At 53.4% G+C, this 26,840-nt stretch overlaps 1 protein-coding gene and 1 long non-coding RNA gene across 5 annotated transcripts; one reads left to right on the top strand and one right to left on the bottom strand.

Moving 5' to 3' along the window:
• Positions 1 to 1,066: 1,066 nt before the first annotated feature.
• On the bottom strand, positions 1,067 to 19,255 carry LOC104698123. Of its 3 annotated transcripts, none has more exons than XR_002043192.3 (6): positions 17,322 to 19,255; positions 16,082 to 16,162; positions 12,670 to 12,897; positions 11,786 to 11,959; positions 7,536 to 7,647; positions 1,067 to 4,854 (listed from the first exon to the last, which is right to left on the bottom strand). It is a non-coding gene; the product is annotated as an uncharacterized LOC104698123 (long non-coding RNA). The 3 variants fall into 3 exon arrangements; XR_002043190.3 differs by having other exon boundaries at positions 7,536 to 7,626; XR_753248.4 differs by lacking the exon at positions 12,670 to 12,897 and having other exon boundaries at positions 7,536 to 7,626.
• Positions 19,256 to 19,887: 632 nt separating this feature from the next.
• On the top strand, positions 19,888 to 26,267 carry SERPINH1 (serpin family H member 1). 2 transcript variants are annotated; one of them, XM_010413296.4, is made up of 5 exons: positions 19,888 to 20,015; positions 22,603 to 23,219; positions 23,455 to 23,553; positions 23,899 to 24,131; positions 24,280 to 26,267. In XM_010413296.4, exons 2-5 carry the CDS (start codon positions 22,637 to 22,639, stop codon positions 24,580 to 24,582), a joined length of 1,218 nt encoding a protein of 405 aa, XP_010411598.2. In that variant the 5' UTR covers positions 19,888 to 20,015; positions 22,603 to 22,636; the 3' UTR covers positions 24,583 to 26,267. The 2 variants fall into 2 exon arrangements, with proteins under 2 accessions (XP_010411598.2, XP_010411597.2); XM_010413295.4 differs by having other exon boundaries at positions 19,925 to 20,015; positions 22,606 to 23,219.
• The last annotated feature ends 573 nt before the right edge of the window (positions 26,268 to 26,840 follow it).

Genomic DNA, 26,840 nt, shown 5'->3' with positions numbered 1-26,840 from the left:
GTGGTCATGGTGACCCACTGGCAAGGTGAGGAATGTCTGTCTCCATCAGTGCCCTGTGCCCCCCCGGCCCTCTGAAGCCCTACAGAATGTTGCCCTCTTTCATTGTCTTGTGCAAACAACTCCTGGAGTGGCCCCACAGCCCTTCAAAGGGGTGGAGAAACCTGGATCTGCTCAGTCCATGCAGAGCCCTGTGGATGGAGGGGAGCTGGGCAGTGTCCCGACAAGGACAGCCACTGCCACAAAGGGTCCCCAGCTGAGCTGGTGGCAAGACTTAGTCCTGTGTCCCAAGCTTGTGACCCTTTATTTGCTGGCATTTTTCCCCACATTAAATACACAGTTGGAAGGAATGAAGCCATCCATAACCTCCAGCTCCTGCTCTCAGAGTCAAGCTTAGGATAAACTCAAGTCTCCTGTGGAAAAAAAAACCAACATAGTAAAAAAGACCTGTTGATGTGCCACTTCACAATATGGTGGTTTAGGGGCATGGTGGGATTTGGTCAAAGGTTAAACTTGATGATCTTGGAGGTCTTTTCCAGCTTTAGTGATTCCATGATTCCAGATATATTGGGAGAGCTTCAGGGCATGTAGGTAAAGCCACCTCTGAACTAATTGCTTTTAAATTAAACTGTGTTTAACAGCATTTTCTAGTGCAGTCCACTCAATACACAAATGCAACTGAAGCAGCAAGGAAGGAAATATATTGGTCATCATGTGGGGCAAGATTTCCCTGCCCCCCGGGAAGGAGCTTTCCCAAAAAGTGCTTCTGATACTGGCTGGCCAGAGGAGTTACAGAGGATGAATGTGAAGGCCAAGCCTTGCTTGCATCAAAATCCCACTGGGTTCTGCTGGAGGAGCTGCCATCACATCCACCCTGGAAAGCCAATGCCAGCGTTCTCCCAGGAGCTGCTTGCCGGCTGCCCTGTGCACACAGGGCTCCTTTGTTCCCTCTGCTCCCTGCCCACCCACCCCTCTTCTCCTCACCAACACATTAACAGAGCCTTTTGGCTGAGGCCTTTGTTCTGTGCCTGCACAGGAAGGTCTGGGCTCATGGATCACATTCCTGGTGCCAGCTCGGGATGATCTTTATTGACAAACCCGTCATCGATCCGGCTCCCTCCAGGAGGACTTTCACCTGCTCCAGCTCTGCTAACGTTAGCGTGGATTTGGAGGTGGTGTTTGGATACAAACACAGATAGGCTCACAGTCAAACCCTTCAGGGATGTGCCTGCTCCAGTTAATGTTAAACACCTTTGGAGATATCTCTGCATTTCTCCAGGCCAGGAGGAACCTGCTGCATTCTTCTCATAACTCCTTTGCAGGTACTGAAATAAAATCCCTGACCTGGATCCCCGAACAAAGCCTGTGTTATTCAGCCAGGCCAAGGGGAAGATCAGTTTTCTGATCCTTCCCATCCTGGAGTTTTCTGGGGTGGAGATGCAGGGTTTGAAGGGCCCTGCTCAGTGACCCTGTCACAGGGGCTTTCCCTGGGGTGAAAAACCCCTCCCAGCCTCAGCTCAGCCTGCCTGGGCTGGAGCGTGTGTGTGCAAACACTGCTGAAATTAAACCCCCCCGAGTTTAAAACCTCCCTGGAAAATGTTATGTGAATCCATTTCCCTCTATTTCTAATAAAACAACAGGGAATTTTCTGCCTGTTAAAATATAATGTTGTTCTACACTATGCTGTTCCAGCCATTTATATAATTTTATATAAATGTAATCTGTAAATTGCTTTTTGATGGGTGAGACACAGCACCTGCATTCAGCTTTCCAAGCATCAGTAACTGTGCACGAACACCCTTCTCTGTTAGAGCCAGAGTGGCATTTTGGGGTATATTTGGCCCAGGAGGGATTTAATAAAAGATCATGGAAAGATGAGTCCTCCTGGCAGAGCACCAGCACTTGGGTGAGCACCTTAAAGTAGCCACAGACTCACAGATTCATGGAATATTCTGAGAGCAGCCAGGACTGTTCCCAGCCCGTGGGCAGAGCAGGGCTGGGCAAAGCAGCCCCAGAACATCCCACATTCCTGGGATGGGAGCGTGGGCTGCACCCCCGGCTGCAGGGACAAGCCCAAGTCTGGGGGATGGATTTTGCCAGCCTCAAAGATGGAAAGCATTGTGCCTTCATCTGCTGGAGTGTGAAGTCCACTGGTGGCACTGGTGGGAAGGAGGGAGCAGGTTCCTTCACTCCACCCAGCTCCTGCTGGGCTCCTGCAGAGAGGCGAGGATTAACTCAGTCCTGGTGGAGTACAAGAACTGGGGTGTCCCCACCCTGAGGGACAAGCAGGAGGGCAGGGTAAGCAAGGCCTAAATGTCCTGCCATCCTTTGTCCAAATGAATCCAAACCACCTCCCAAGTCAGGCCTGGATTACTCTGAAGATGTCAAGGCCCACACAAAAACCCTTCTTCCCACCAGGCTTGGGAAAGCCTCCAAAGCGCTCGTTTGGGCCCATTTCAGCTCAGCTCTCCGGCACAGGGTGGATCCCAGGCCAGGGATGTGCTGCCATCCAGGAGGCTCCACAGCCCAGAACCTGCTGGGCCCGTCTTCTCCCAGCTTCCTGCTCAACCTGCCAGGAGCTGATCCCAGGAGGAGGCATTTCAGCCAGGCAGCCTCCTCAGCTGCATGGAAACACTTCCAGCCTTTCCTCCCAGGGCCAGACCTGCCCTGTCTTCTGTTGGCTCCACCTTGAGCTTCCTCTCCTCTTCCTGGCCTTGGAGGCTTCTCCCTGCTCCACATCTCTCTGGAGTTTCTGGTGCTGCAAATGCTCCTCTTCATCTTCCTGTTGCCAACCCAGCCCGGAAGTTGCATTTCACACCCCAAACCTCAGCTGGGGCCAGGGGCCACCCCAGAAATCACCTCATTCTTCGACACCACAAAGGGACCAGCACCAAACCCCTCATTTCCAGCAGCACAGCAGAGGCACAGCCAGGGAATCTCCACTCCTTGGGGCAGATTTCCCCTCCTGGTTTGTGGGACAGGTGGAAGAGGCTTCAAGATGTTTGCTTTGACCCTGTGGTGACATCTGGGGTGGAAAGGTCACAACAAAACACTTGCAGTGTTTACCCTCCGAGCCCAGCAGCCACCAGCAAGCTGTGCCAGGCACTGGGGCTGTAATGAGGAGAGCAAATATTATCCTACATAGGTGTCAGGAGCTGCTGCTGCCTTGAAATGCTGGGAGAAAAGCCTCCTTAAGTCGTTGGGATTCCTCCCACCAGCACAGGGGTGAGAGGAATAATATTTGGGAGAGGAACACACCCCAAACGACAGCATCTGTGTGAGGGTGGGAAGCAGAGAGCAGCCGGCATCTCCTGGCCACAGATGGTTCCCATCAAGAGGAATTTTTTCTTGTTAATCCCAAAACAAGCTTGGGATGTATTTTTATTGCAGTGTTAAGAGGAGAAAAAAAGAAAGTATGACATGACCCCCCGTTTTTCTGGCCTCACTCCCTGCTCAGCCTCTGCTCTGAGCAAGCACAGAAAATTGACTTCATGTTAAAGGCAGGGACTCAGAGAACAAAAAATCCTGGGGTGGTTCTTCCAGCTCTTCTTGACCTGGGAATTTATTCCATTCAAGCTGGAGGCGGAGGTGAAAATCTAAAGCTTGGGTGTGTATTTGAAGTACCCTCTGGTGTCCTCTGGGCCGCTCATCAAGGGACAGAGGACATCCAGGTGTCTGTGGGGGTGTCAGCAAGGGTGTCCACTCTCCCCTTTGAATCTGAAATCTGCTTTGAGCACCAGGGGTGGACTCCTGAGCCATCACATGAGCTCAGGAGCATTTCTAGCTCAAAAAAACCCCAAAAATGGTGATAAAAACCACAGTCAGTAGGAGGACTGGGAATTAATTATACTCAAAAGACATCCCAAGAGCCCCACTTTGAGGCTTGTCTGGCATTCCTCCATGGCATGTTGGATACCATGGTTCCCCAAACTTGCCGTGATGGAGCTGCCAAGAGGAACCCCTTGGCATATCGCAGGAAGTTTCCAAGGACAGCCATGGGTTGGGGATGTGGCACCCCTCCAGATGATCAGCTGGGGGCCATCTGAAAGGATTCACATGGAAGGAGGGTCAGGAAATACCTTTTTCTCACGGAGTGACACTTCCGGTCCGTGGTGCTGGCCCTGCTGGAAGCAACCCTAAAGGTGCTGACCTGTCAATAGGAATTTTCTTTCAGACAGATCCTCCTGGGACGTGTACACCCCCAGATGAGGATGGGCACCCCCCTCCTCTCTGGCAACTCCCTGGAGTGACTCAGGACATGCAAACACTGACTCATCCCAACCTCCCAGGAGCACTGAGCTTCCCACGAGCTCCAAGACAGGGTGGTGGGAGAAGGGAAGGGCTCCACTCGGCCTCCCCTGTGCCTCTGGGACACAGCAGGGAGGACTGCAGATGCATCAGCAGGGTGGGGCAGGCAGGGCAAGCTGGGGCAGCCAAGGACCCTCTGGACAGGGATCTACAGAGATAAGGTGATCCTGGTGTGGGAGCTGATGCCCAGTATGGGAAAAATGGATTAGGAGCTGTCCTCCAGGACGAGCTCTGCTGGCTCAGGACTGGTTTAGGAAGAAGCATTTGAAGAGCTGAGGAAGAGGATGGGGAAAGCCAGGGCTGGTGTCTTGGCAGCTGCAAAGGGTGGTGGCACTTGCAAAGTTATCCTGGCTGCACAAATGCTGGATTTCATCAGGACGTGATGATTCCATACAAGGATAAAAATATGTGGTTTCTGCAGCAAACAGCACCACTGAGAAAGCTGCCAAGCTCTCGAGTCTGTGACCACCCACTGTAAATCCTGCTGGAAAACTGTGGAGGAACCTGGATCTGCTTGCCAGAGATGAGGTGGATGGTTCTCCCAGAGACCTGAAATTTAAATGGACATTCAGGTATATAATTGGTCATCCTAAAAAAGCTGTTTCCTCATTCCATTGCACCTTGTGGGGGACAAAGCTCCCTGACCTGTCTCATATGTGAGTCAGAGCACCACATTTGGCTTTTCTGCTCCCTTAGTCCTGGGAAATGGTTGAGTCCAACCCCTAGCCCTGCACAGACACCCCAACAATCCCACCCTGTGCATCCCTGGGAGCGGTGTCCAAATGCTCCTGGAGCTCTGTGGGGCCGTACCCATTCCTTGGGGAGCCTGGGCAGCTCCCAGCACCCTCTGGGGGAAGAACCTTTTCCTGATATCCAACCTAAACCTCCCTGACACAGCTCCAGCTGTTCCCTGGTCCTGTCAGACACCAGGGTCCTTTCCCTGTTGTTCCAAGGGGGCAGGATGGAGCTGGGACAGATCTCCAGGCGACACCAGCACCAAACCTGGGCTGCCAAAGAGCAGCTGGCCCAGGCTGGGGAGTCTGGCAGGGGGATTTCCAGCCACTTACTGACCTTTCTGCCTTTGGCTCTCATGCCTGGTTAAATCCCTCTGTTCATTATGCTCTTCTGAATTAATGACCCAATTAGGAACTCCAGAGTGTCGAGCCTCCAGGTTTCCCCATGTTTAAGCATCCTTTCAACAGCATCCCTGGACCATCCTTCTTCCACCAGGGGTTTAGTAACTCCTTGTGTTTCAGATGTCCTGGCACTATTTTAGGGTGAGGGATGCTCTGGGCACAGCTGAGTCACTCACACCCAGGCCAGGCTGTGGCCATAGAGCATTTCTGCCAGGTGGATTCTCTGGCAGCTCATGAAGGGCTGTGCTCCTATTTGAGCCTTCCCCCTGTGGGTCATTTGTAACTTCCTGTGCCAGCCCAGTGTCACCAAGCTGGCACAAAGCTGCTGCCCATCAAGCATGGCTCAAACTGGCTCCAAAAGTCAGCTGGATGGGACAAAGGAGCAGAAAGGAGGGCTCCTGAGTGTTTTCCCTTCACAGCAGAAGGGATGTGTGATGTGACATCCCTGCCCATCGCTGGCCATTAAAGATTACAGCCCAGCCAGGCCAGAAGGATTGTAGGAGTCAATCCCATTTAAGCCTTTCTATTTTAAGGAATAAACTACCCAGGGAAAAAGCAGCCTAAGATTAGAAACTCACAGGATTTCCTCAAATTCCAGCCATCAGCCCCAGATTCATCCCGGGAGGGTGGTTTGTTATTCTTCCAGAGCACGAATCCTGCACCCCAGCAAAGTTAAGCCTGGATTATGCTGTGCAGGCCCAAAAGCCACGCTCAAAGCTGTTTTAGTGCTGCTCCCTCTCTGCCTAAACCATCTCCAGTATTCCCTGATTAAAAATAGGTTTTTAGGCAGGAGAGTTTTCGCTTTTTGCACAAGCAGATTCCATACTGCTCAGGAAGAGGCTCCTGTGCAGGAGAATCTTTCAGAAAATGTAATGCTAAGCAGGGTGGGAAGCAGAAATAAATGTTTTTTCTTTCTCTTGGTTTGGGTAGGAAAAGAACTCAAAGCCCATCCAGTGCCACCCCTGCCAGGGACAGGGACACCTTCCACTGTCCCAGGCTGCTCCAAGCCCTGTCCAGCCTGGCCTTGGACACTGCCAGGAAGCTGCCAGGCAGCTTCTTTGGGCACCCTGTGCCAGGGCCTCACCACCCTCACAGGGAGGAATTTCTTCCCAATATCTAATCTAAAATCTCTCCGCTCAGTTTAAAATGACACAAAGGATGTGGGTAAACCAGACTAAGTCACCCTATGCTTTGTGCCTCAGCAGCCAGGAATTGGGAAGTCATTTGGGATTTGATACCTGGCTCTGCTGCTTCTCCCTAAGCTGGGTGAAACTCCAGCCTAACTTATCTTAAAGCAGGAAAATCCAAAGCCTGTCCCTAATGGGATCCCCCAAAGGAACGAGGGATCCCATCTGCCCCAGCACCGCAGCAGGATGGGAGCAGTTGCTTTTTCCAGGCATAGCACGCGGGGGTGACTCATTCCTGGCAGGAATTTCCCTCTCACCCATCCCCTCCGAGACAGTTCCAGCCCCTCTCTCCGCCTGGAGATTTTCCCCCAACAGCAGCAAGGGGTGAGGGCAGCTGTAGGATCAGCCGAGAAGCAGAGACCTTCCCTGAATCCCTGACATTTCAGCTGTCAGCAGCTGTGCAGGGATGTGTTCGGCAGGCCCTGAGGTCCCCACTCCCTCCCAGCTGTGTTTGGGGAAGGAAGGGAGGGGAATTCTGGAATACTGGCAGAGCTGCCCCATCACGAGGGCGGGGGGACTGGGCATCAAAAGAAAAACATCTCATGTGCCAGTTGTCCCTGTGGTGGCCTCGAGGTGCCACCGGGGCTGGGCAGGGCACGTGAGGGAGCTCAGCCCTCCCAGGAAACCTCGGATCAGCTGCATGTGCACAAACAGGTCCAGCAGGGGCCACCCCGGGATGACCACATGCCCAGGTAGCCCATGATTCATGGGATAACCATCTGCTGAAGCTGCAATCGCTCACTTTCCACCTCCAATCTCCTCCAGGCCAAGCAGCAAAGCAACAGGGGCAGAAGGTGCCTCTTTGCCATGGCCACTGAGCACAGCCTGGTCCCACAGCCCACAGCAGCAGGAGCTGCCAGGGCTGGTGCTGCAGCAGCTGCTGATGTGACACGAGACCTTAACTCACCTCCAATCCACAGAAAGGAGTCCAACCCTGCGGGATTTAGTAGGTCCAGGGTAGCCTCAGGGGCACAGCTCAATTTCTCAAGGTGCAGAACCTGCAATGAGATCTTGGAAAGCTGGAGATGGAAAGAAGGAGTCCAGAGGAGGCTCTCATTTGCAGAAAAATAACAGGATCATAGAATCACTGAACAGTTTGGGTTGGAAGAGACCTTAAAGCTCATCCAGTTCCACCTCCTGCCATGGGCAGGGACACCTTCCACTATCCCAGGGTGCTCCAAGCCCTGTCCAACCTGGCCTTGGACACTGCCAGGGATCCAGGGGCAGCCACAGCTTCTCTGGGCAACCTTCACCAAGGTTCATCAACCTTCTTCAGCCAAGAATTCCTTCCCAATATCCCATTTGATCCCACCCTCTTTTGGTTCATAACCTCATCCTACCACTGCTTACTCTGACAGATGCAGCAGCTTGGGGTTCAGGAATGGCAGAGATGTGCCCCCTCTCCAGGTGTGCTTTTCCTTCACCACTTATCCCAAACACACCAAGTCACCCTTTTTTCCCCCCCACCCTGGGCAGCCACAGCTTGGACGTCAGTGGAAAATGATTCCTTGAATGAGTGTGGCTGGATCAGCTGACTGGGCTGGCTGCAGCAAATCTCGTGGTCACACAGCTCTAAATGTGCAGCAGTGTCTGCCTAAGCCTTTCCGTTTATAGGGCAGAGAGGGGAGCCGGGAGTGTGGAAAGAAATCCTTTGGAAGCAGAAGGGGTTTGGAGACAGAACAGGACTCCCCAAGGGGAACACATGGGGGTGCAGAGAGGGTGGGCAGCAAGCACGGATCAGGCATGGGATGGAGCTGATGGAGCATCACCAACTCCGTGCTTCCGATGGGCCGAGGTCAGGGAAAGGCACTGAGCTCTGGGAACCAGGATGAGAGCGCTGGGGCTGGGACCTGCCTCCCAGCTGGGCTGGGGGTGCAGTGCTGGAGTGCCTACAGGAGTGTGAAATGCCCTCCCTGCCTCCCTGCTGCAGCCTGGCTCATCCCTTCAACCCCTGGTCTCCCCACAGGAGCAGAACTCCGGCTCTGGAATAAATCCCAGCTGTCTCCCAGCTCTTCCCTGGGCAAGCTGCCATGCCATGATAAAGCAGCTCCTCCCTGCAAGCCAAGCCCCTGAGCTGCAGCTCCTTGGGAAGGCAGCCTGGTGATGGGCTGTGTCAGGGAGTAACAAATGCCTTTAATTCCCCCTTCATCCAGCAGCTCCCTGCGGGAGGCAGCGTGTCCTGATGGAAGGCGAGCGGGAGGCATCTGGAGCTGTGTGCACAGGCACTCAGATCCCTGGTAAATCACCCAGCCAGGCTCTAAGAACCCTGACAGGCTCTAATTTCTCTCTCCTGGATAGATACAGGGTAAAACTTGCTGCTTCACTTGGTTATCCCAGTGCAAGGGGCTGTTAGCAATCCCTGAGTTACTCTGCACGGATTTTCCTCACTGCTGGCAATGGCAAGGTCAGGAGAGGAGGGGATCTGAGCAGGAACTGCTGCTGAGGTTTCATCTCAAATATCCATCCCCTGAGCATGAATGTTTCATGTCAGACCTGTTGGGGCTTTTCAGGTCGATCAATGGGGTTTGCTGGCATTTGCACCAGCACCACTGGGGCTGTCAGCTCTGATCACACACAGCTCGGGGCTCGCTGGTGACTGAGAACAGGCTTGGGCTCCATCCAGTTCAGACTGAGTTCATTAAAGGAAATAAAACACTTCCCTACAAGCCAAACCCCCTTTTCTGGGTGGTGTTTAATGGGAGGCTGCAGTTCTGGACCAAGCTGAGAAGACCTGAAGGGTATCACCGCAAACCCCCTCTGGGGGCTCCAGCCTTGTCGAGTCTTGTAGGAAACCAGCCCTTCCCACTCCCTGCTAAAGGGATTGCCTGCTGCTTGTCGATCCTGGCACATCCCTCCAGGACACGTGGACACGTCCCAGAACCTCATGGAGTAGTGATGGACACCTACAGCAAGGGAGGGCTTCACGTCCCCTTTCTCAGCACAGCCACCATTTCTGCGGCACCTCGGGATACCTAGAAAACACCTGGCCCTGAAACTTCCCAAGGGGCTGTCCCCGGCTTTGTGGGGTGGTGAGGGGGCTGTTCCTTCTCCAGGACACCCAACAGAAACAGCTGCAAGGTGGGAACAGAGAGGGCATTGGTGGAGTAGTAAAACAGCAAAAACAGATCTCTGAGTGGTGAAGCCTCTGTTGGTTTGGCAATGGTCAAGCACAGAGGAAATAAGTTAAGTTCCCCTTCCAGGCCCGGCTGGACGGGGCTTGGAGCACCCTGGGATAGTGGAAGGTGTCCCTGCCCAGGGCAGGGGGTGGCACTGGATGAGCTTTAAGGTCCCTTCTGACCCAAACCCTTCTGTGCCATTACGATTGTACGAGTTTGTATGAGAGGGCTGCTCTAAGTCACTCCCATCCCTACTTCCATCCCTACAGTCTTTCTGCCAAGATTCTCCTGCAGATCCCATTTGTTCCTTGCCTCTCTCCTGCAGGCACACTGCATCCCCAGCCAAGCCTGGGAGAGATTTGGGCAGCCTGGGGAACCCTCTTCAGGAGTAGAGGATCCTGCAGGTCCCTCAAAGAGAAGGAGGAGGACTCCCTCTCTCTGCTCCAAGGCAGAATAGCATCTTTGAAACTGAAACCTGGAAAGACATACGGAATCTCCTGGCATGCTGTGTGCTGCTCCGACATCCATGCCATGCTCCCACAGTTTGGGGTTATCTACACTATCATCATCTTATTTGTAGTGATAACTCTAATTAATCAAATTTGAAATTGTATCTGGCAGAGTCTGAAATAAGTTCAGTTCCCTTTCCAGGCCAGGCTGGACGGGGCTTGGAGCACCCTGGGATAGTGGAAGGTGCTCCTGCCCATGGCAGGGGGTGGCACTGGATGAGCTTTCAGGTCCTTTCCAACCCAAAACAAGAAAAAGAAGAAACAACAAACGAGCAAAAAGCCACCTTTGCTTCCCTTTTTCCCTCCTGGCCCCTGCCAGCCTTGCTGCTCCTCTTGGCTCTGCTTTTCTCCAGGACTGGCCTGGGAGAGCATCATTCCCAGGGCAAGTGGAAGGAGACACCTCTCCCTGGCAGAGGGAGGCTCCCAGGCGGCACTGCTGGGGCACATCCCGGGGCTGTGTGCTGGAGCCCGAGCCTTTCCTGCTCCTCCTGCAGGGATTGGTGGCTGGGGAAGGCTGGAGCCAGCCCGGGATGGTGCCGGAGCCGGGCAGCGGGGGGAGCAGCGAGACCGGAACACGGGACACGGAGCGGGAGGATGGAATGTCCCAGGCTCGGGAGAGATTCCCTGGGGGACAAGGGCCAGGGCTCTGCCAGTGCCCAGCGCCGCAGAGCGGCTTGGGGGGGAGTTTGGGGATGTCATGGAGCTGGTGGGATCCTGGCTGGGCACCGCTCCTGGGGAACACCAGGAAAGGGGAGCAGTGCCAGGGCCGCGGGGGAGGCTCTGCAGGGGAACGCCGTGCCCAGGGCTGCTGTGCATGGGAGCAGGGTCTGAAGGAGTCCTGCAGCGCCCTAACTGGATCTGTGTGCTCCCAGATCTCTGAAGCTCCTGAATCCCAGCCAGCCCCTCTGGCTCCACTGTTTTTAAATCCATCTAATTTCGCTGGTCTCTCTGCTTTGGTGCAGCCTTTTCCACACTGACACTTCTGCAGCCCAGAAATCCTAAATATCCTCCTTCTGCCAACTGTTTAAGCATCAGCTGCACTGGGGACCACGGGAGCTCAGGGACAGCAGTGCAGGGTTGTGCTGTTTACTGTGGGTTTATGGCACTTTCTGAAGCATGGGAAACTCTTGGCCACAGCCACACAGAGCCAGCAGTGTATTCCCAGTGCAGGATTCAGGGCGTGGGATTGGAGCTGGGACCGAAGACAGAAACCCTGGTGGCAGCCAAGGCTGGGGGAGGTTTTCTCCCTGATCCCACCCTCAAGGACAGTGGTCCTGCTGCCCTGGGGATGCAGGGCTGGCATCAAGGCACACAATTATCTGTTTATCTGAGCACTGGGATTTTCCAGCTAATGGGACAACACAGGTGATGAGGCTCTAAAGGACCTCTGGAGTGCACTGTGCCGTGAGCCCAGAGCTTCTCATGCCCATGAGGATTTGTTTGCACTGACTCTGCCTCAGCCCTGTGGTGCCCAAGATTCCTGCAGGGCTTTTTGTCTGTCCCCCCATCCTGCCCCACCTGCCACTTCATACCTGCTTCCAAGGGGTGACCATGGACCTTCCTGCAAATGCCAGGGAAGTCAGGAAGGCTTCAGGCAGTGGCGAATTGCTGGATTCACAGCACGTGGTAAATCAGTGACAGAGCCCAGAGTGGATTCATTGTGCATCCCGCATTTGATGAACTTGCCTCCAGCAGATCCAAGTATTCTATTAGGTGGAATTAGGGAGAAAATCATAGTTAAACTGTTAATTCATCAAGACAGGCACCGTCACAGGGACTGAAGATATTCCTGAATTTTGGGGGGTGGGGGGTGTCTTTGGAAAATGAAGACAATTCCACAATGCACAAATTGCAGTTTCTCCATTATTTTGCATTATTCAGCATGCAGCTTTGTCATTGGAAATTCCAATGACCAGAACTGGCTATTCCACATCCAACAGAAACCCTTGGAAGTTCAGGATTTGAGTGTTTCCCTTTCACTAAACTGCAGCCCTGACTTGCATCCTGAACTGTTCAAAACTCAGGAGCTGCCTTAAATTCTTTGCTGCTGCTTCTCTGTGTTCAGGCAGCAAAGGAGCTTGAAATAATTCCCAACTGGATGGGGCTAAGCCAGATCCATGCAGGAGAGGAGCAGGGCAGCTCTAAGAGGCTTTGAGTCACACGTGCCCTTGTAACCACAGCATCCCCTGGGTCCCAAACCAGGAGTGATCCCAGGGGGATTCAGGTCTTGACGTCAAAGCCAACCAAGTGCACAAGTGCAAATGATTTCAAAGACTGAATCCAAGCTGTTTGTGCACAGCTGGGAAACATCCAGCACCCTCCTGAAGGGAATCAGGAGTGAAACAACGATCTTCATTCATCTAAACCTCCTGCCCCACCTCTCCCAAGCACCTCTGCCCCAGGCTGAACAAGAGACCTTCTATGCAAAGCCAAATTCAGCAGCTCTGATGCCTCCTCCAGCGTTGCGAACAGCCTGACAGATCCAGGGACATGCAGGAGATGTTCAGTGTGCTGAGTGCTGGGCCAGGAGCTTGGACTGTGCTGCCTGGAGGCGCAGAGAGGCAGCTCCTGGATCTCTTCTCAGAGTGGGAAGCACAATTCGGGCATCCACACTGGAGAATGGCATCGATTGTGCTCCCACAGGCTGCAAAAACACAAAGCAGAGCCCGTTCCTGCCTGGGGTTTAAGGCAGAGTAACCAGGAGCAGGGAGAGAAGACAAGGATACAGAGGCTGCTCTGTGGCTGTGAGCACCTCCTGGCCAAGAGATCCATCTCTGCTGGATGAGATTGGAGCTGGGATAATCCCACACAGAGCAGCTCCACATCCTGGCCTCCCAGCCCTCACAGGTTGTCTGTGCAGGAAGGAAGAAAATGCCTCTGGGACTCTCTATCAAGTCCTCAGCATCCTTGTGGAGAAGGAAAGCAGCATAAACCAGCCTGGCTCTGATTCTGCCCCAAACTCACCTTCCATGCCTCACGCAGTTTCCCCAACTTTTACAGAGGATAATCAGCCTTGCCCAACTTTACAGAATCCTGGGACATCTGCAGATGTGATGAGTCAGATCTGCCTTGTGTGACTCTGCTGCCAGATCCCATCCAACAGCCACGGGGCTCCCCCTTCTCCAGGATCTGTATTTTCTGCTCTTACTGCCAAGTGCATGACTATTCCCAAAACTAAACGTGCCTGGGAGTTTCTAAACCCATTTGGGAAGACCAGGAAAAAGCCTTTCTAGCTTCATTCTGAAATGGGAAACAGAGCAAAGTTCACTGGACGATCCACAATTTCCTCCCTGCAAGTTGCAAAAGAAGGAAAACAGAGAGTGGGTTTTGCTTCTGAAATTAACGTTAACTCTCCCTGATGCAGGAAGGTGGCTCTGCAATACCAGGAGCTGTGGCAGGACAGGGATGTGACCCTGGAAAAGTCTTTAATGTGTGGATGCAGCCTGTTGGCAGCTGGAATTAAATGTGAGCGGCTCCTTCTGAAGCTCCCAGGAGCGGGCGTCACTCTGCAAGAATGCAGCAGGGTTGCATCATGTGGGCTCCTTGAATTTTCCAGAAATCCTGCTACCTCTTCCCTGCCAGGTTTTCGTGGGGAATCTATACAGTAGCTGGGGAAAACACACTGCGATTTTCTGTTGGCATATTTGAAGCAGGAAGGAGTATTCACGCTAAGTGGGGTTTGATGTGGGAACACAGGGAAGATGTCCCTTTTTTCCTAAGGGTCCCTGGCCTTGGAGATACATCCTGGAGATACATCCTGGCCTCTTGCAGATACATCCTAAACTGCCACGTTATGGGTTAAGCTCCCTGACCCAAGCTGGACCTATGGCAAGGGACATTTGCCTCCCAGGTGGGTGCATTTTGTCATCCCAAGCAAAGCTGCAGCAGCTCAGACCTGCTTTGGTCCCACCAGATCAGAGTAACATCCCCAGGGTTGGGGCAACCATGGTCCTTGGAAACTTGGGAAGGACAAAACCCCTTCTCCTGTTTGGTTTTACACTAAAGGAGAGATTTAGATTAGATATTGGGAAGGAATTGTTCCCTGGGAGGGTAGGGAGGCCCTGGCACAGGGTGCCCAGAGCACCTGTGGCTGCCCCTGCATCCCAGGAAGTGTCCCAGGCCAGGTTGGATGGGGCTTGGAGCACCCTGGGCTAGTGGAAGCTGTCCCTGCCCATGGCAGGGGGTGGCACTGGATGGGCTCTAATGTTCCTTCCAACCCAAACCATCCTGGGATCCTGTGTTTGCTGCTGTATCTCTCCGGGTAGCTTTTTGCTGCCTCTGTAAGAGCAGAGAAGACAAAGTGGCTGCCAAGCCCCTTCCTGAGCATCCCTGTGCTTACACATCCCAGCACATGGCTTAGGAGGACTGCACACGCTGTTTGTTCCTGCTGGGCCACTGCCAGGCTGAGCCCAGCATGTCCTTTCCAGGATTCATCCCTCCCCTCCTCCTTTCCTGCCTTAAACTGCTGCACCAACCCCCAAAGCTCCCAAGGCAGCAAACCCAGCAGCCCCAGCCCTGTCCTGCACTCAGCCCCCTCATCCCACTGGCATCAACAGTGGCAGCTTTGGGGTTTGGCTTGTTGGGAACAGCAGTAGGACTAGGGAGACAGGCAGTTGAGTGACACACGTGCACACAGAGCACAGGCTGAGCCCGGCCCGCCTCCCACTCCTGAGCAGTGCTCTGCTGGAAGCAGAAGATTGGCTGGCAGAGGATCCCTCTCCAAGCCAGGGTCGGGTTTAGGGGCGTTTCTGTTCCCCCAGCTGGCTCCAGAATAAACAGTTTCCTTTTACATCCCGGTTTCCTCAGGAGAGGCTGAAACACTGAGGGGGGAGCGCGTGGGGCTGAGCCTCCTCTCAGCTTCCACCAAATGTGAAGGGCAGGCAGAGCTCAGACCTTTCACATTCCCATATGCTCCTGGAAAATGCCAGAAGGAGATGAGACAGAGCTCACTGCAGGAGAGTGAACTCAGCTTTTAACAAGACATCAGAGATTCCCCACCACAGCTCCACTCTGCAGAGCAGATCGACCACCTGGGCCTTCTCTGCTCATATTTTGTTATAAAGGGTGAAAACCTGGAATTGGCACATTCCTTGCTGCCTGTTTCCAGTGAGGAAACTGAAGCTGCAGCATCCCAAAGCCCCGGTGCTCTCACATCTTGCCCTTGAGATGGCCCCGACACTCGTGGGGTTGACGTGGCTGACAAACCAAGCACTTGCTTTGCCTTTTTGGCTGTTTTTTTGGGAGGATCCAGCCAGTCCCAGTCACTGTGAGGCAGAAGGGAGGGGATAAGGAGTGCATGTCACCAGTGCTCATCTTAGAATCACAGAGTTTAGGGTTGGAAAAGTCCTCAAGGATCCCTGAGTCCAAACATTAGCCTGGAAAGGGCATCCTGGATTCCTCTTGTCTCGCCGTGACCCCAAACCAGAGTTCCTGACCAGTGTAGGAACAGCACAGGATCCCACAGCCCTGTGGGTCCCTCCCAGGGACTGCAAACCCCTCCTGCCACATCCACAAGGATTCCATCTCCTGCCATAGCCCAGCTCCCAGGAAGATGGGGGATACAGGGGCTTGCAATCCAAGCTGCCATCACCCGTGCTGGCGCTCTGCTGAGGCCACACAGATGTCATTCTTTCCACCCAAAAGCACCCGAGGAATTCTGTCCCCCGCCTCGATGGGTTGGCTGGAAACCCTGTGGATTTTGAACTTTTCTCTGGGAGTATTAAACAGGGATTACAAACTGGGATCAAGGGAGTCTCTCTGTGCTGTGCCCTGTGGGAAAGCTGCAGCCTCTGTAGCCTGTCCCCTGTTGTTTGTGCACCACGACATACCTGGGTGATGCCACGGATGGGGAATTTGCTGCCTCCATGGCAATCAGGTCTTCTCCTCTTCCTTTTCCTCCTCCACCACACCTGCTGAGGAAGCAAAAGGAGATCAGTGCTTTGCAGAGGATCCATTAAAATTTGCACCCTTAGGACATGCAAACCCAGGGACCTCCCCCTGGAGCTGGCAGGCCCAGCTCTGGGCACAGCAGGCTGGCACAGGGAGCTTGGCTCTCACTGCTGCACTCAGACAGGGTCAGATCCACGGGATGCAGTCTTTCAGCCCCACTGCCATCCTTTGTGTGCCTACTGCTCTCACAACGCTGGGCCCTCCCAGTCCTGCCAAGCCAGACATGGCCATGGGCATGGCTGAGAGCCAGAGAGGGGGAAAAGGGCTGGGATCCCACTCCAGTCCTGCCAGCAAAGCCACGGCCCTGGGATACTTGGGGCTGCATGAATGAGCTCACCGTGCCAGAGGAGGGTGGCTGGGAGTGAAATCAAAGTGCTGATCCCAAACTTGCCCTTGAGCTGAGCCAGGAAGCAGAATCCCCCCAGAATCTTTGCATGTGGGGACCTGGAGGAGCAGGCAAGCCCTGACTAGCTCTGGAGCAGAGACAGACCCAGGGAGAGCTTAGAGGCCCTTCCACTGCCTAAAGAGGGCTTGTAAAAAAGAGGGAGAGAGGTTTTTTGCAAGGGCAAAAAGTGACAGGACAAGGAAAAACGGCTTCCCACTGCCAGAGGGTAGGGTTAGATGGGATATTGGGAAGGAATTGTTCCCTGGGAGGGTGGGGAGGCCCTGGTACAGGGTGCCCAGAGCAGCTGTGGCTGCCCCTGCATCCCTGGCAATGTCCCAGGCCAGGCTGGACAGGGTTTGGAGCAGCCTGGGACAGTGGAAGGTGTCCCTGCCATGGCAGGGGTGGCATTGGATGATTCTGAAGCTCTTCAGTGCTGGCTCTGAGCATCCCTGCCCTCCTCAGCCATGATCCTGGAAAGCAGAAATGCTGCACCCGCACTACCTCCCAGCAGCACAGGAGATGACAGACTGTCTCCCACACAGGAAAACAGGGTGAGTGTCCTGGGTCACTGCAAGGTGAAAGTGTAAAGCTGCTGGAGTTTATATTTAAAAAGTCCTGTCCAAAGAACACATAGGGTCTGCTTTCATAGAAATAAAACACTCCTTCAATAGATGATCAAGTGAATTAGTAACACTGCTTGAAACAAGAAGCCAAACAACTGGGGCAGCACCAACCTGGATGTTTCATGGCTGAGCATGGATTGTTTCCCACAGAACTGGACTCTGGGTACAGTTGGATTTCACTGCTTTCCATCCCAGCAGCTTCTCCACACCTGTCCCAAGCTCTGCAACAACAGCCTGGAAATCTCCCTCTGCTCTGTCGTGGGGGCTGTAGGATCACACCCATCTCACAAAAACTTTGGGTGGCTTTTAATTTAAGGCTCAGTGGATCTGCACTGCCCTAAACCCACGGAGTCAACCCATGCTGGAAATAACTCCAGACAAAAGAAACTCGGGTTTTGCCCTGCGCAAGTGCGGTTTGGAGGGGAGGAGCTGGGCTGGAGGAGTGGATGTGTCCCTTTGGCAGCTGGAACCGCTCATTACAGAGCAGGGAAGACGGAAGACGGCAACTCCCAGTTTGGCTCCCCCTTCCCAGTCCCCATCCCACCGCTGGAGGAGCTCCTACGTGGCACTGTGGGGGCTGGGAGTGCCTGCAGAGCTTGACTGCGCTTGAAAATCACTGGAGAGCAGCAGGAATCTTCCCCAGCAATGCAGATCAGCCTGATTCCCAGAACTCTGGCCCTGGACAAAACTGTTCACAGTCAAGATGAAGCTGTTTGCTGACATTGTGGTAGAACTGACTCATTTTCTGCATATTCACATCCTAAAGCTCTGCAGGGTTTTTTTGGTGGCTCTTACCAGATTGTATTGTAGAAACAGCAGGAATAGGTTGAAATATACACTGAAAAATCTGAAATATCTTTATGCTGGGCTGCCAGCCCTCAAACACAAAGAACTATTTTATTTTACTCCAAATCCATGTTACTGAGGCAAAGCCATTTCAAAGGACTGAAGCACAGAGCCCCAGTATCAAAGGACTCTAGCATTGGGAGGCAGTGAAAGAAATCAAGATTAAAAGTTTTAGAGTTCATTTTAAATTTCACAAGGAAGATGAAAAAAATCTTACATGGGAAGTAATTACAGAGAAGGGCTTGAAGGTGGAGCAATTCAGAGTTTGGCAGAGAAAAGCAGCTGACAGTGGAAGCTTAAAGGAGCTTTTCTCATTTCTCCGCTGGCACACACTGCTGGTACAGACCAGTAACATTTACCTTGGTACTGATGGTTTGATATCAGCAAAATCATTTTTAGTAAAGCCAAAATCGTGCTATAAAAACTCTGGGACCCCACTGTTGATCATTTATGCAGACACAAAGCAAGGCTAACTGCACCAAGAAATACTAGTGTGCAAAAATCTGTTGCTTAAGGTATGCCAAAGCTCTTTTTCCCACTGAATCCCTCCCTGAAGGGAGCAGATCTCTAAACATCACTGATGTGAGGACACCATGTTTGTTGAAGCTGACGGAGACTTTTTCTACAGGGAGGGCTCAAAGATCTCCCCTTGTTTGAGGTGTGGAATATCTACTCACATGGCACCATCTGAACAGTTCAGACAAAGAAAAATGTCGCTTTTTTATGCCACCTTCTAGAACAGGTGGGCTGTGAAGGGGAATGGAATGATGAGATGATTCCAAAGCAAGGTGCTTCCAAGACAACCAGCAGAATATTCAAAGCCAGAAGGAAAAACCAGATGCTGTTTTCTTACTACAGCAACAGAAGGCTGAGACCCCTGGCTTCAGAGGGAAGCAGAAAAACTTGGCAGAGCCAAAATTAGGGGGGAAAATGAAATTACAGTGTGATTAAAAGGAAGACACAGATATCAGTTAAACACACAAGGATGCAGCACTCTTCTGCTGATGTAACCATCCATGGGGTGGGTGGTACCTAGAATATCCCTGTATCCCAGATTGCCATGAAAACAATCCTGTGCTGTCTTAAAACGTGAAAGGCTTGAATCCGAGCTTCAACACTTGTGATGCAGCAGAAACCTCTCCATGGCACAGCTGCTCTGGGCACCCTGTGCCAGGGCCTCCCCACCCTCCCAGGGAACAATTCCTTCCCAATATCCCATCTATCCCTGCTCTCTGGCAGTGGGAAGCCATTCCCTGTGTCCTGTTCCTCCAAGCCTTGTCCCCAGTCCCTCTCCAGCTCTCCTGGAGCCCCTTTAGGCACTGCAAGAGGCTCTGCAGGCTCCCTGGAGCCTTCTCTCCTGGATGTCACCAATCAGGGGCACATTTCAGACAGCAGGATGGGGCAGATGTTGAACACCGGCTGCCTGTGACTGCTCCAGTCGTGGCTGAAGCCCTTTGCACCACCCCTGACTTCACAGAGGGCGACAGCCCAGAAACAGAAAATAAATACAGCACTCCCTGCCTTTGGTGCCAACAACCATCCAGCTGCAGGAGATGCCAGGGGCAGGGAGAGGACGGAAATAAGATGGGCCCCGAGCCCTGTAAAAAGGCAAAAGCACCGCTTTGGCAGGGAATAGTTCCCCATCTTCCTGCTGCAAGGGCTGGCTGGGGACAGGCTGAGGACGGGCCGGGGCAGCTCCAGCCCGCGCCGGCAGGACGAGGGAGCGCACATCCCCCCATGCATCCCGACCCCCCTTCGGCGGCGCGGGGCCGGCATTCCCTGCCATTGGCGGCGGGCCGGGAGAGAGCTGGGACGGATCCTCCCCTTCCTCTCCCTCCCCGAGCATTTTTAGAGGGTTTTCCCAACTTCCAGAAGTTTCTCCCCGGCCCCTTATATACCCCCTCCGCAGGACCGGGAGGTGCACAGGGAGCCGAGCAAAGCCGTGTCCCAGCCCCGCAGGTAAGAGGGGGCGAGCCGGGGGACCCCGGGCTGGCGGGGAGTGACCGAGCTGAGATTGCAGAAGGGTGGGGAGTATTTTGGGGTCCTGCATCCTCCTGGATGGGCAAAAAAAAACGGGGGGAGGGTTATGGCATGGGAGAAGGGGGTGCATGGGGGGTAGGCTGCAATGGAGTAGGTGGAAGTGGAGGATAGGGGTACAGACGGTGCCATGAACTGGCTCTGTGATTTTGAGGAAAGGTGGTAAAAAATCCCCCCCCATCGCCTCCAGTTTGCAAGAGGTGGTCACAGTGAAGCTGCAGGAGAAGCTTTCAAAGGGTGATGGAAAAGAAAAGGGGGATAAGGGACGTTTTAGCTTAGTGTGAGTGAAATTCTCCAGCCCCTGCTCTGACTCAGCCTGGGAGCCTCCAGGACCCTGGGCACCATCCCAGCACAGGAATGAGAGCTCTCCCTGCAGCCTTCTGCCACGGGACAGCCCGACCCGTCCTTCTGCTGCCCTAACTAAGTGCCACATCCCTCTGGTGACATGCAAGTGGCCTTTTGCCTGCGTGTCTCCGCCCTGCAGCTCTGCCCTGCTCCTGGGTGAAACACAGCCCTCGGAGGGGTGCACCTCCAAATCCCGCCTGGACAGCGGGTCCCGGCAGCCACAGAGAAGGCTGTGGAATGCCACGCTGGCACTGGGCGTCCCCTCGCTGTGGGAGCACAGGAGAGGAGGATGTTGCTGGCTGTGCATTCCCCACATTCCCTCCCGCCATTTTCACCCATAATCGCCGCCGTAATCCAAGAAGAGGCAAAATTTCTCCCTCTAGGGCTGCGTGACTCAGCACACCCCAAATCTGTCACCCATCTCTGAAGTAATGAACCTTTTTTAAGCTGAGGATAAAGCAGTGCAGGCCACCCCCTGCTCACAAGAGAACTACTCCATATATCTGTTTTCTTTCAGAAAGAAAAAGGCAAAGGTTGACCTCACTATGAAACAGTTTCAAGGTATCCTTAGAAATAAAGGGGAAATAGAAAACCAGAAGGAAACCCCTCAGATTTCCAGCGTTTTTCACCCTGGCTGCACTTGAAAAGAGTGTCGAGGGCCCTTTTGAACCTGCTGCACAAATCCTTGCTCTTCAGGCAGCCGGGATGGCTCTTCCCTTTAACTGAAACCTTGCACCCATAAAGGATTTTAGGTTGTAATCCCCTCCCACTCTGGCAAAGTCCCTTGTGGAACTGCGCACTCTCTTTGCCTGGGGCTACGTGCTTCGTGTTTCCTTCCATATGTAATCCCAGCGGGCCATTCGCTTCCTGCCTGGAATACTTTAACCCCGCAGCAGCCCCGCTACAGCCTTTCCTTGCCTTCCCATGCCAGTGGCTGGGCAGAAGCAGGGTGGGAGGAGAGGACCACCAAGGAACAAAATGCAGCCTGTCGAGGAAAAACTCTCCCAAAAGCTGGAGGTGGGATTTAAGGCCTGAGGATCTGCCAGCAGGAAGGTTTGCTGAGTGACAGCAGGAGGGAGGGGAAGTGTGGGGCCAGGTGGGATGAGCTCCAAAGGGCTTCTAGGCACTTAGGACTGGTCAGGCTGCACATTTGGAGCTGGCGACTCAGAGCCCTTGCTGGGGATAGGTTCACCTACGTTGGGATGAGATCCATCCACCCAAGGCATGAACTGAAGGCTCTGCTGGGGAAAATGAGGCTCCCGCACCTCCCTCTGCCCTGGTACCTCCCCGGCAGGGCTGGACAGGCAAAACCAAGTCGAACAGAGCTGACCACAGTGCAGGATCTTCTCTAGGGGTGTCTGTGGCTTTGCTTGGTGGAAGCTCACGTGCTCCATCTAGTGCCAAGGAAGCTGAGAATTTGGGGCCCATGGCCCGGGTCCCCAGAAAGGACGGTCCTTGCCATACAGTGCCTGCAACAGCCCTTAGATCAAGGGCCAGTGCTGTGCTGTGTGGCTCCTGGGCAGCACAAACATCCTGCTTTCAGCTTTTCCTGGTCAGGGCAGAGCTTTGTCCTGCTCTGGGGACACAATCGTGGAATGTTCTGGGTTGGAAGGGACCTTAAAGCCCATCCAGTGCCACCCCCTGCCATGGGCAGGGACACCTTCCGCTATCCCAGGTTGCTCCAAACCCCATCCAACCTGGCCTTGGACACTTCCAGGGATCCAGAGGCAGCCACAGCTTCTCTGGGCACCCTGTGCCAGGGCCTCACCAGCCTCACAGGGAGGAACTTCGTCCCTATGTCCAATCTAAACCTGTCTTCTTTCACTTTAAAGCCATTCCCCCTCGCCCTGTCGAGATATGAGAAATACCTGTTGTGACATTCCCTGGCCCCTCCTTAAATCATTCACTGTACATTAACATTGGAATATAGGAAAACCGCTTAGGAAAACTGAAGGAAGCTGTCATTCCAAATGCACAGGGCCTTGCTTACCAGGGTGCAGATTGTTGCTCAGGGTGGACTTGGGATGGCTGCACCCCAATGCAGCACTGGAGCAATGTCACAGTCACTGGAACCAAGGAGCGGGTTTCTCTGCAAGAGTCCCTGGGATGTCTGGATGCTCCAGGAAGAGTTGGAATTGTGCTGATGGTGAGTTTTCTTGCCCAGCAGGTCCTGGGAGGCACCAGGTGCTACTGAAGCCATGTGGATTACTGTGGGGCTGGCCCTCCTGGGCCTCGCTGCGGCCGTGCCCTCAGAGGACAGGAAGCTGAGCGACAAGGCCACCACGCTGGCCGAGCGCAGCACCACGCTGGCCTTCAACCTCTACCACGCCATGGCCAAAGACAAGGACATGGAGAACATCCTGCTGTCCCCCGTGGTCGTGGCCTCGTCCCTTGGGCTCGTGTCCCTGGGGGGCAAGGCCACGACGGCCTCGCAGGCCAAGGCGGTGCTGAGTGCGGACAAGCTGAACGATGACTACGTGCACAGCGGGCTGTCCGAGCTCCTCAGCGAGGTCAGCAACAGCACCGCCCGCAACGTCACCTGGAAGATCGGCAACCGCCTCTACGGCCCCGCCTCCATCACCTTCGCCGAGGACTTCGTGAAGAACAGCAAGAAGCACTACAACTACGAGCACTCCAAGATCAACTTCCGAGACAAGAGGAGCGCCCTCAAGTCCATCAATGAGTGGGCAGCCCAGACCACGGATGGGAAACTCCCAGAGGTCACCAAAGATGTGGAGAAAACTGACGGGGCCCTCATTGTCAACGCCATGTTCTTCAAGCGTAAGTTCTACCTTCAATTCCTGGTACAAGTGACCCAAAACCTCCCCTGAGCCAACAAACAGAATCAGAGGATGGTTTGAGTTGGAGGGGCCTTAAAGATCATCTAACAGCCTGAAGGGAAGGTGGACAAATCCTGCGTCCACTGGAGGCAGCCCCTTGTCAGCGGTTGGGAACTGTGCATGGAATTACCGCCCACTCCCTTTTCTTACAAGCTGTGTTGCTCTCTCTCCTGTAGCTCACTGGGATGAGAAGTTCCATCATAAGATGGTGGACAACCGTGGCTTCATGGTGACCCGTTCCTACACCGTGGGAGTGCCCATGATGCACCGCACAGGTGAGTGGGAAACCTCCTGCCCCACACCAACACTGTTCTCCATTATCCCACCAGCTGCCTCCAAGATTGTTTTGCCTCATGAAGAGGGAACAAAGCAGGGGAGTGTTTGTTCTGCTGATTCAGTCTCTCTGTCAGCAGAAAGAATCCCTGTTTACTATTGGATGCTTGGCTGTTGGGAAGAAATCCTGGCTCATCACACAAGTGAGAGCCACCACCAACTCCAATAATGCTGGGCCAGTTCCCAAAAGGGTGTCCAGACTCTTCCCCTCCTGGTCAGGAAAAGTCCAGGCTGAATTCCCTTTGCCTCTGTACCACATCTCACTGTTCCCTGCTTCTGGTTTCAAGGTCTCTACAATTACTATGATGACGAGACAGAGAAGCTCCAGGTGGTAGAGATGCCACTGGCTCACAAGCTCTCCAGCATGATCTTCATCATGCCAAACCATGTGGAGCCTCTGGAGAGGGTGGAGAAACTGCTGAACAAGGAGCAGCTCAAGACCTGGGCTGGAAAGATGAAGAAGAGATCAGTGGCCATCTCGCTGCCGAAAGTCGTCCTGGAAGTCAGCCACGACCTTCAGGTAAAGGAGGTCCTTAAACAGTTGGGCCTTACAGTTCTTTGGGATGTGAGGGAAGACAGTGGGATGGTGGGTTATCCATGCCAGCTGTCTCTCTTACCTCTTGCATGGTCATCTCTGCGAGGGGTGCTGACCTCTTGTCTCCTCCTAGAAACACTTGGGTGGTCTGGGCCTGACAGAAGCCATTGACAAGACCAAGGCTGACTTGTCCAAGATCTCCGGCAAGAAAGACCTTTACCTGTCCAACGTGTTCCATGCCGCGGCTCTGGAATGGGACACGGAAGGGAACCCCTACGACGCCGATATCTACGGCCGAGAGGAGATGAGGAACCCCAAGCTCTTCTATGCTGACCACCCCTTCATCTTCATGATCAAGGACACTAAAACCAACTCCATCCTCTTCATTGGCAGGCTCGTGAGGCCCAAAGGCGACAAGATGCGCGATGAGTTGTAGTTGGGTTGGTTTTGGTTGGGGTTTTTTTCCCAGAGCTTTGGTTTGTGTGTGTTTTTAGGGGGGGATTTTGACAAATGGGAAACACTATTTTGTATCCTTCTCGAACCATGGGTGCTATTCAGACCAGGGTGCATTGTGAGGAGAAACCAGCGTACGCTTTACCTCACCCCACAATCCGGATTGCACAAGCCCACCTCCAGAGAGGAGCAGGGAGGCCTGGCACCAGAGGGTCACCAGGAATCAGCTGAGGTGGCCAGGTTGAAGCCTGTACTAGTTCAGCCTCCTGCTCAGTTCCTTGCTGCTCCACCAGCCCCGCCAAGGCACCATTCTCCCATCCCAAATGCTTCCATCCGCCTGCATGCTTAGCGCTGCCGCTCTTCTCCCGCTTGGCTGCCCCGTGGCACCGCTCCAGAGCTGTTCCCTGCTTCTCTCTTCTCTCTCCAGGGGTGTGCAACAGAACTCCAAGGGCCAGTTGTGCAGTTCAGCCACTGCAGGGCCCTGGAGCAGAGCAGGAGGCAGCATGGGAGAATGGAGATTGTATGGAGTTGTGCCCTTCTGTCCTGCCTCTCCCTGTGCTTCTGCATTGGATGCTTCAACCACAAGAGCTCCTCAGGTAGAACATCAAAGCCGAGAGCAGCTTGGATCAACACTTCATGGACAACTAAGGGGCTTTGGGGTGTCAGGGAGAGCGCAAAGGGGAGCTTGGGCTTCTAGACAGAGTAACCTGAGGTGCCTTCAACACTCCACCCCTCGGGATCACTGAGGGGCCAACATCTGTAATTAAACAGGCAATTGTACCAGGCAGAGAACTCACTTCTCTTGGACGTGCTCTCCATCAGCCTGTAGGGCTGGGAAAGACTCTGTTCCCACTCCCACTTTATACCAGAGCTGGTTCCAATCAGCTCCCATTGGAGCTGACCCAAGGCATTCCTGGCTGGCTTCTCTCAGGGAGGCGGGATCAGGTTCACCTCCACTTTCTTGCTTAATGAAACACAAAGCTTTAAAGCTGCCATTACCTGACTTCCTAATTATGCTGTGCTGAAGCTCCATGGTACTTTAGCTCCCTGTCTGCTGACCTGGATAAGGGCACCCTGAAAAACAAAGGTATTTATAGTTATATTTATGTCTGATAATTAGCAGGTTTCACAGCCTGATCCAGGCTATTCCTAACTTCTCTTCAAGGGATATCATCAGGTTAACAGTATTTTAAAAGGGAGCTGATGTCATCCCAGGAACATTGCAGCACTTGCCATGCACTGAGAGACACCACAAGGCAAATAATGACATTACTGAAATGAGGAAAATCTGTGCTTCCCAATGGAATTGCCATTCTCTGAAACCAGCATGGAGCACCTACATGGCTTTGCTTTATCTCCGTGCCAATTTTCCCTGCTGACATAGAAGCCCAATACTGCAGATTCCCAGGTGCTGGGAGGCAGGAGGCAATGCTGGGGATGTCCCCAAACGTGGGACCCTTCCCGTTGAATCAGCGCACTGAACCCACACGCAGAACGTTCTGGAGGCTGGGCTGGGGGGGTGAAAGGGGTGGGCAAGGCAAGAACACACTGTGGGATATTGTGAATAATTTGCATCATGTGGATGCAGGCGTCTGATGGCTTTTTTTGTCTGTTCTTGTACCACACAGTGACAGTTGTGTAATTTTGCAATAAAACTTTTTCAATGAATCCCTGGCAGCTGGAATCCCTTGTAGAGTAAAATAAACTTAGGGAGGTTCCTTGCTATCCTTAAATCCAAGACACCTTAATGTGGCAACTATGGACAAAAACTTAATACACAAGACAAATTCCTATGGCACATCAATCGTGAGAAAGGAACACTCTCAGCAGCTTTTCCCTTCATTGTTTTCTCCTGAAACTGCAAATATCCAACACCTTTAATGCTCCACAGGTAAGGGAACAACTGCCCTATCCTGCAGTGCCATTTAGCAGAATAAAAAGTGAGCTGACAGCCAAAGGGACCAGCCTTCCTGACCCTCCAAGCCAATGTTCTCCAGCTGGGATCCACTCTAAGGAAACAGAGGAGGAAAAAACTGCAGGCTAAAGATGCCTTCCCCAAGTGGAAAATCCAGCAGTGGCAGATCATGTTAATCCATGTTCTCCCAATTCTGGAAAGGGATGAACCTTCTGACACTCACTCACATGCAAAACTAAAGGCACAGACACGTCCCCTTTCCCTGTGCCTGGGCAAGCACACACATCCCTGTGGAGCTCCTCCCAGACTGGAAAAGCACTTGGTGC

The sequence above is a fragment of the Corvus cornix genome, chromosome 1, assembly GCF_000738735.6.
Source record: "Corvus cornix cornix isolate S_Up_H32 chromosome 1, ASM73873v5, whole genome shotgun sequence".
NCBI lineage: Eukaryota > Metazoa > Chordata > Aves > Passeriformes > Corvidae > Corvus > Corvus cornix.
The sequence above is the reverse complement of the archived record's forward strand: the minus strand, read 5'-3'. Positions and strand labels throughout refer to the sequence as shown.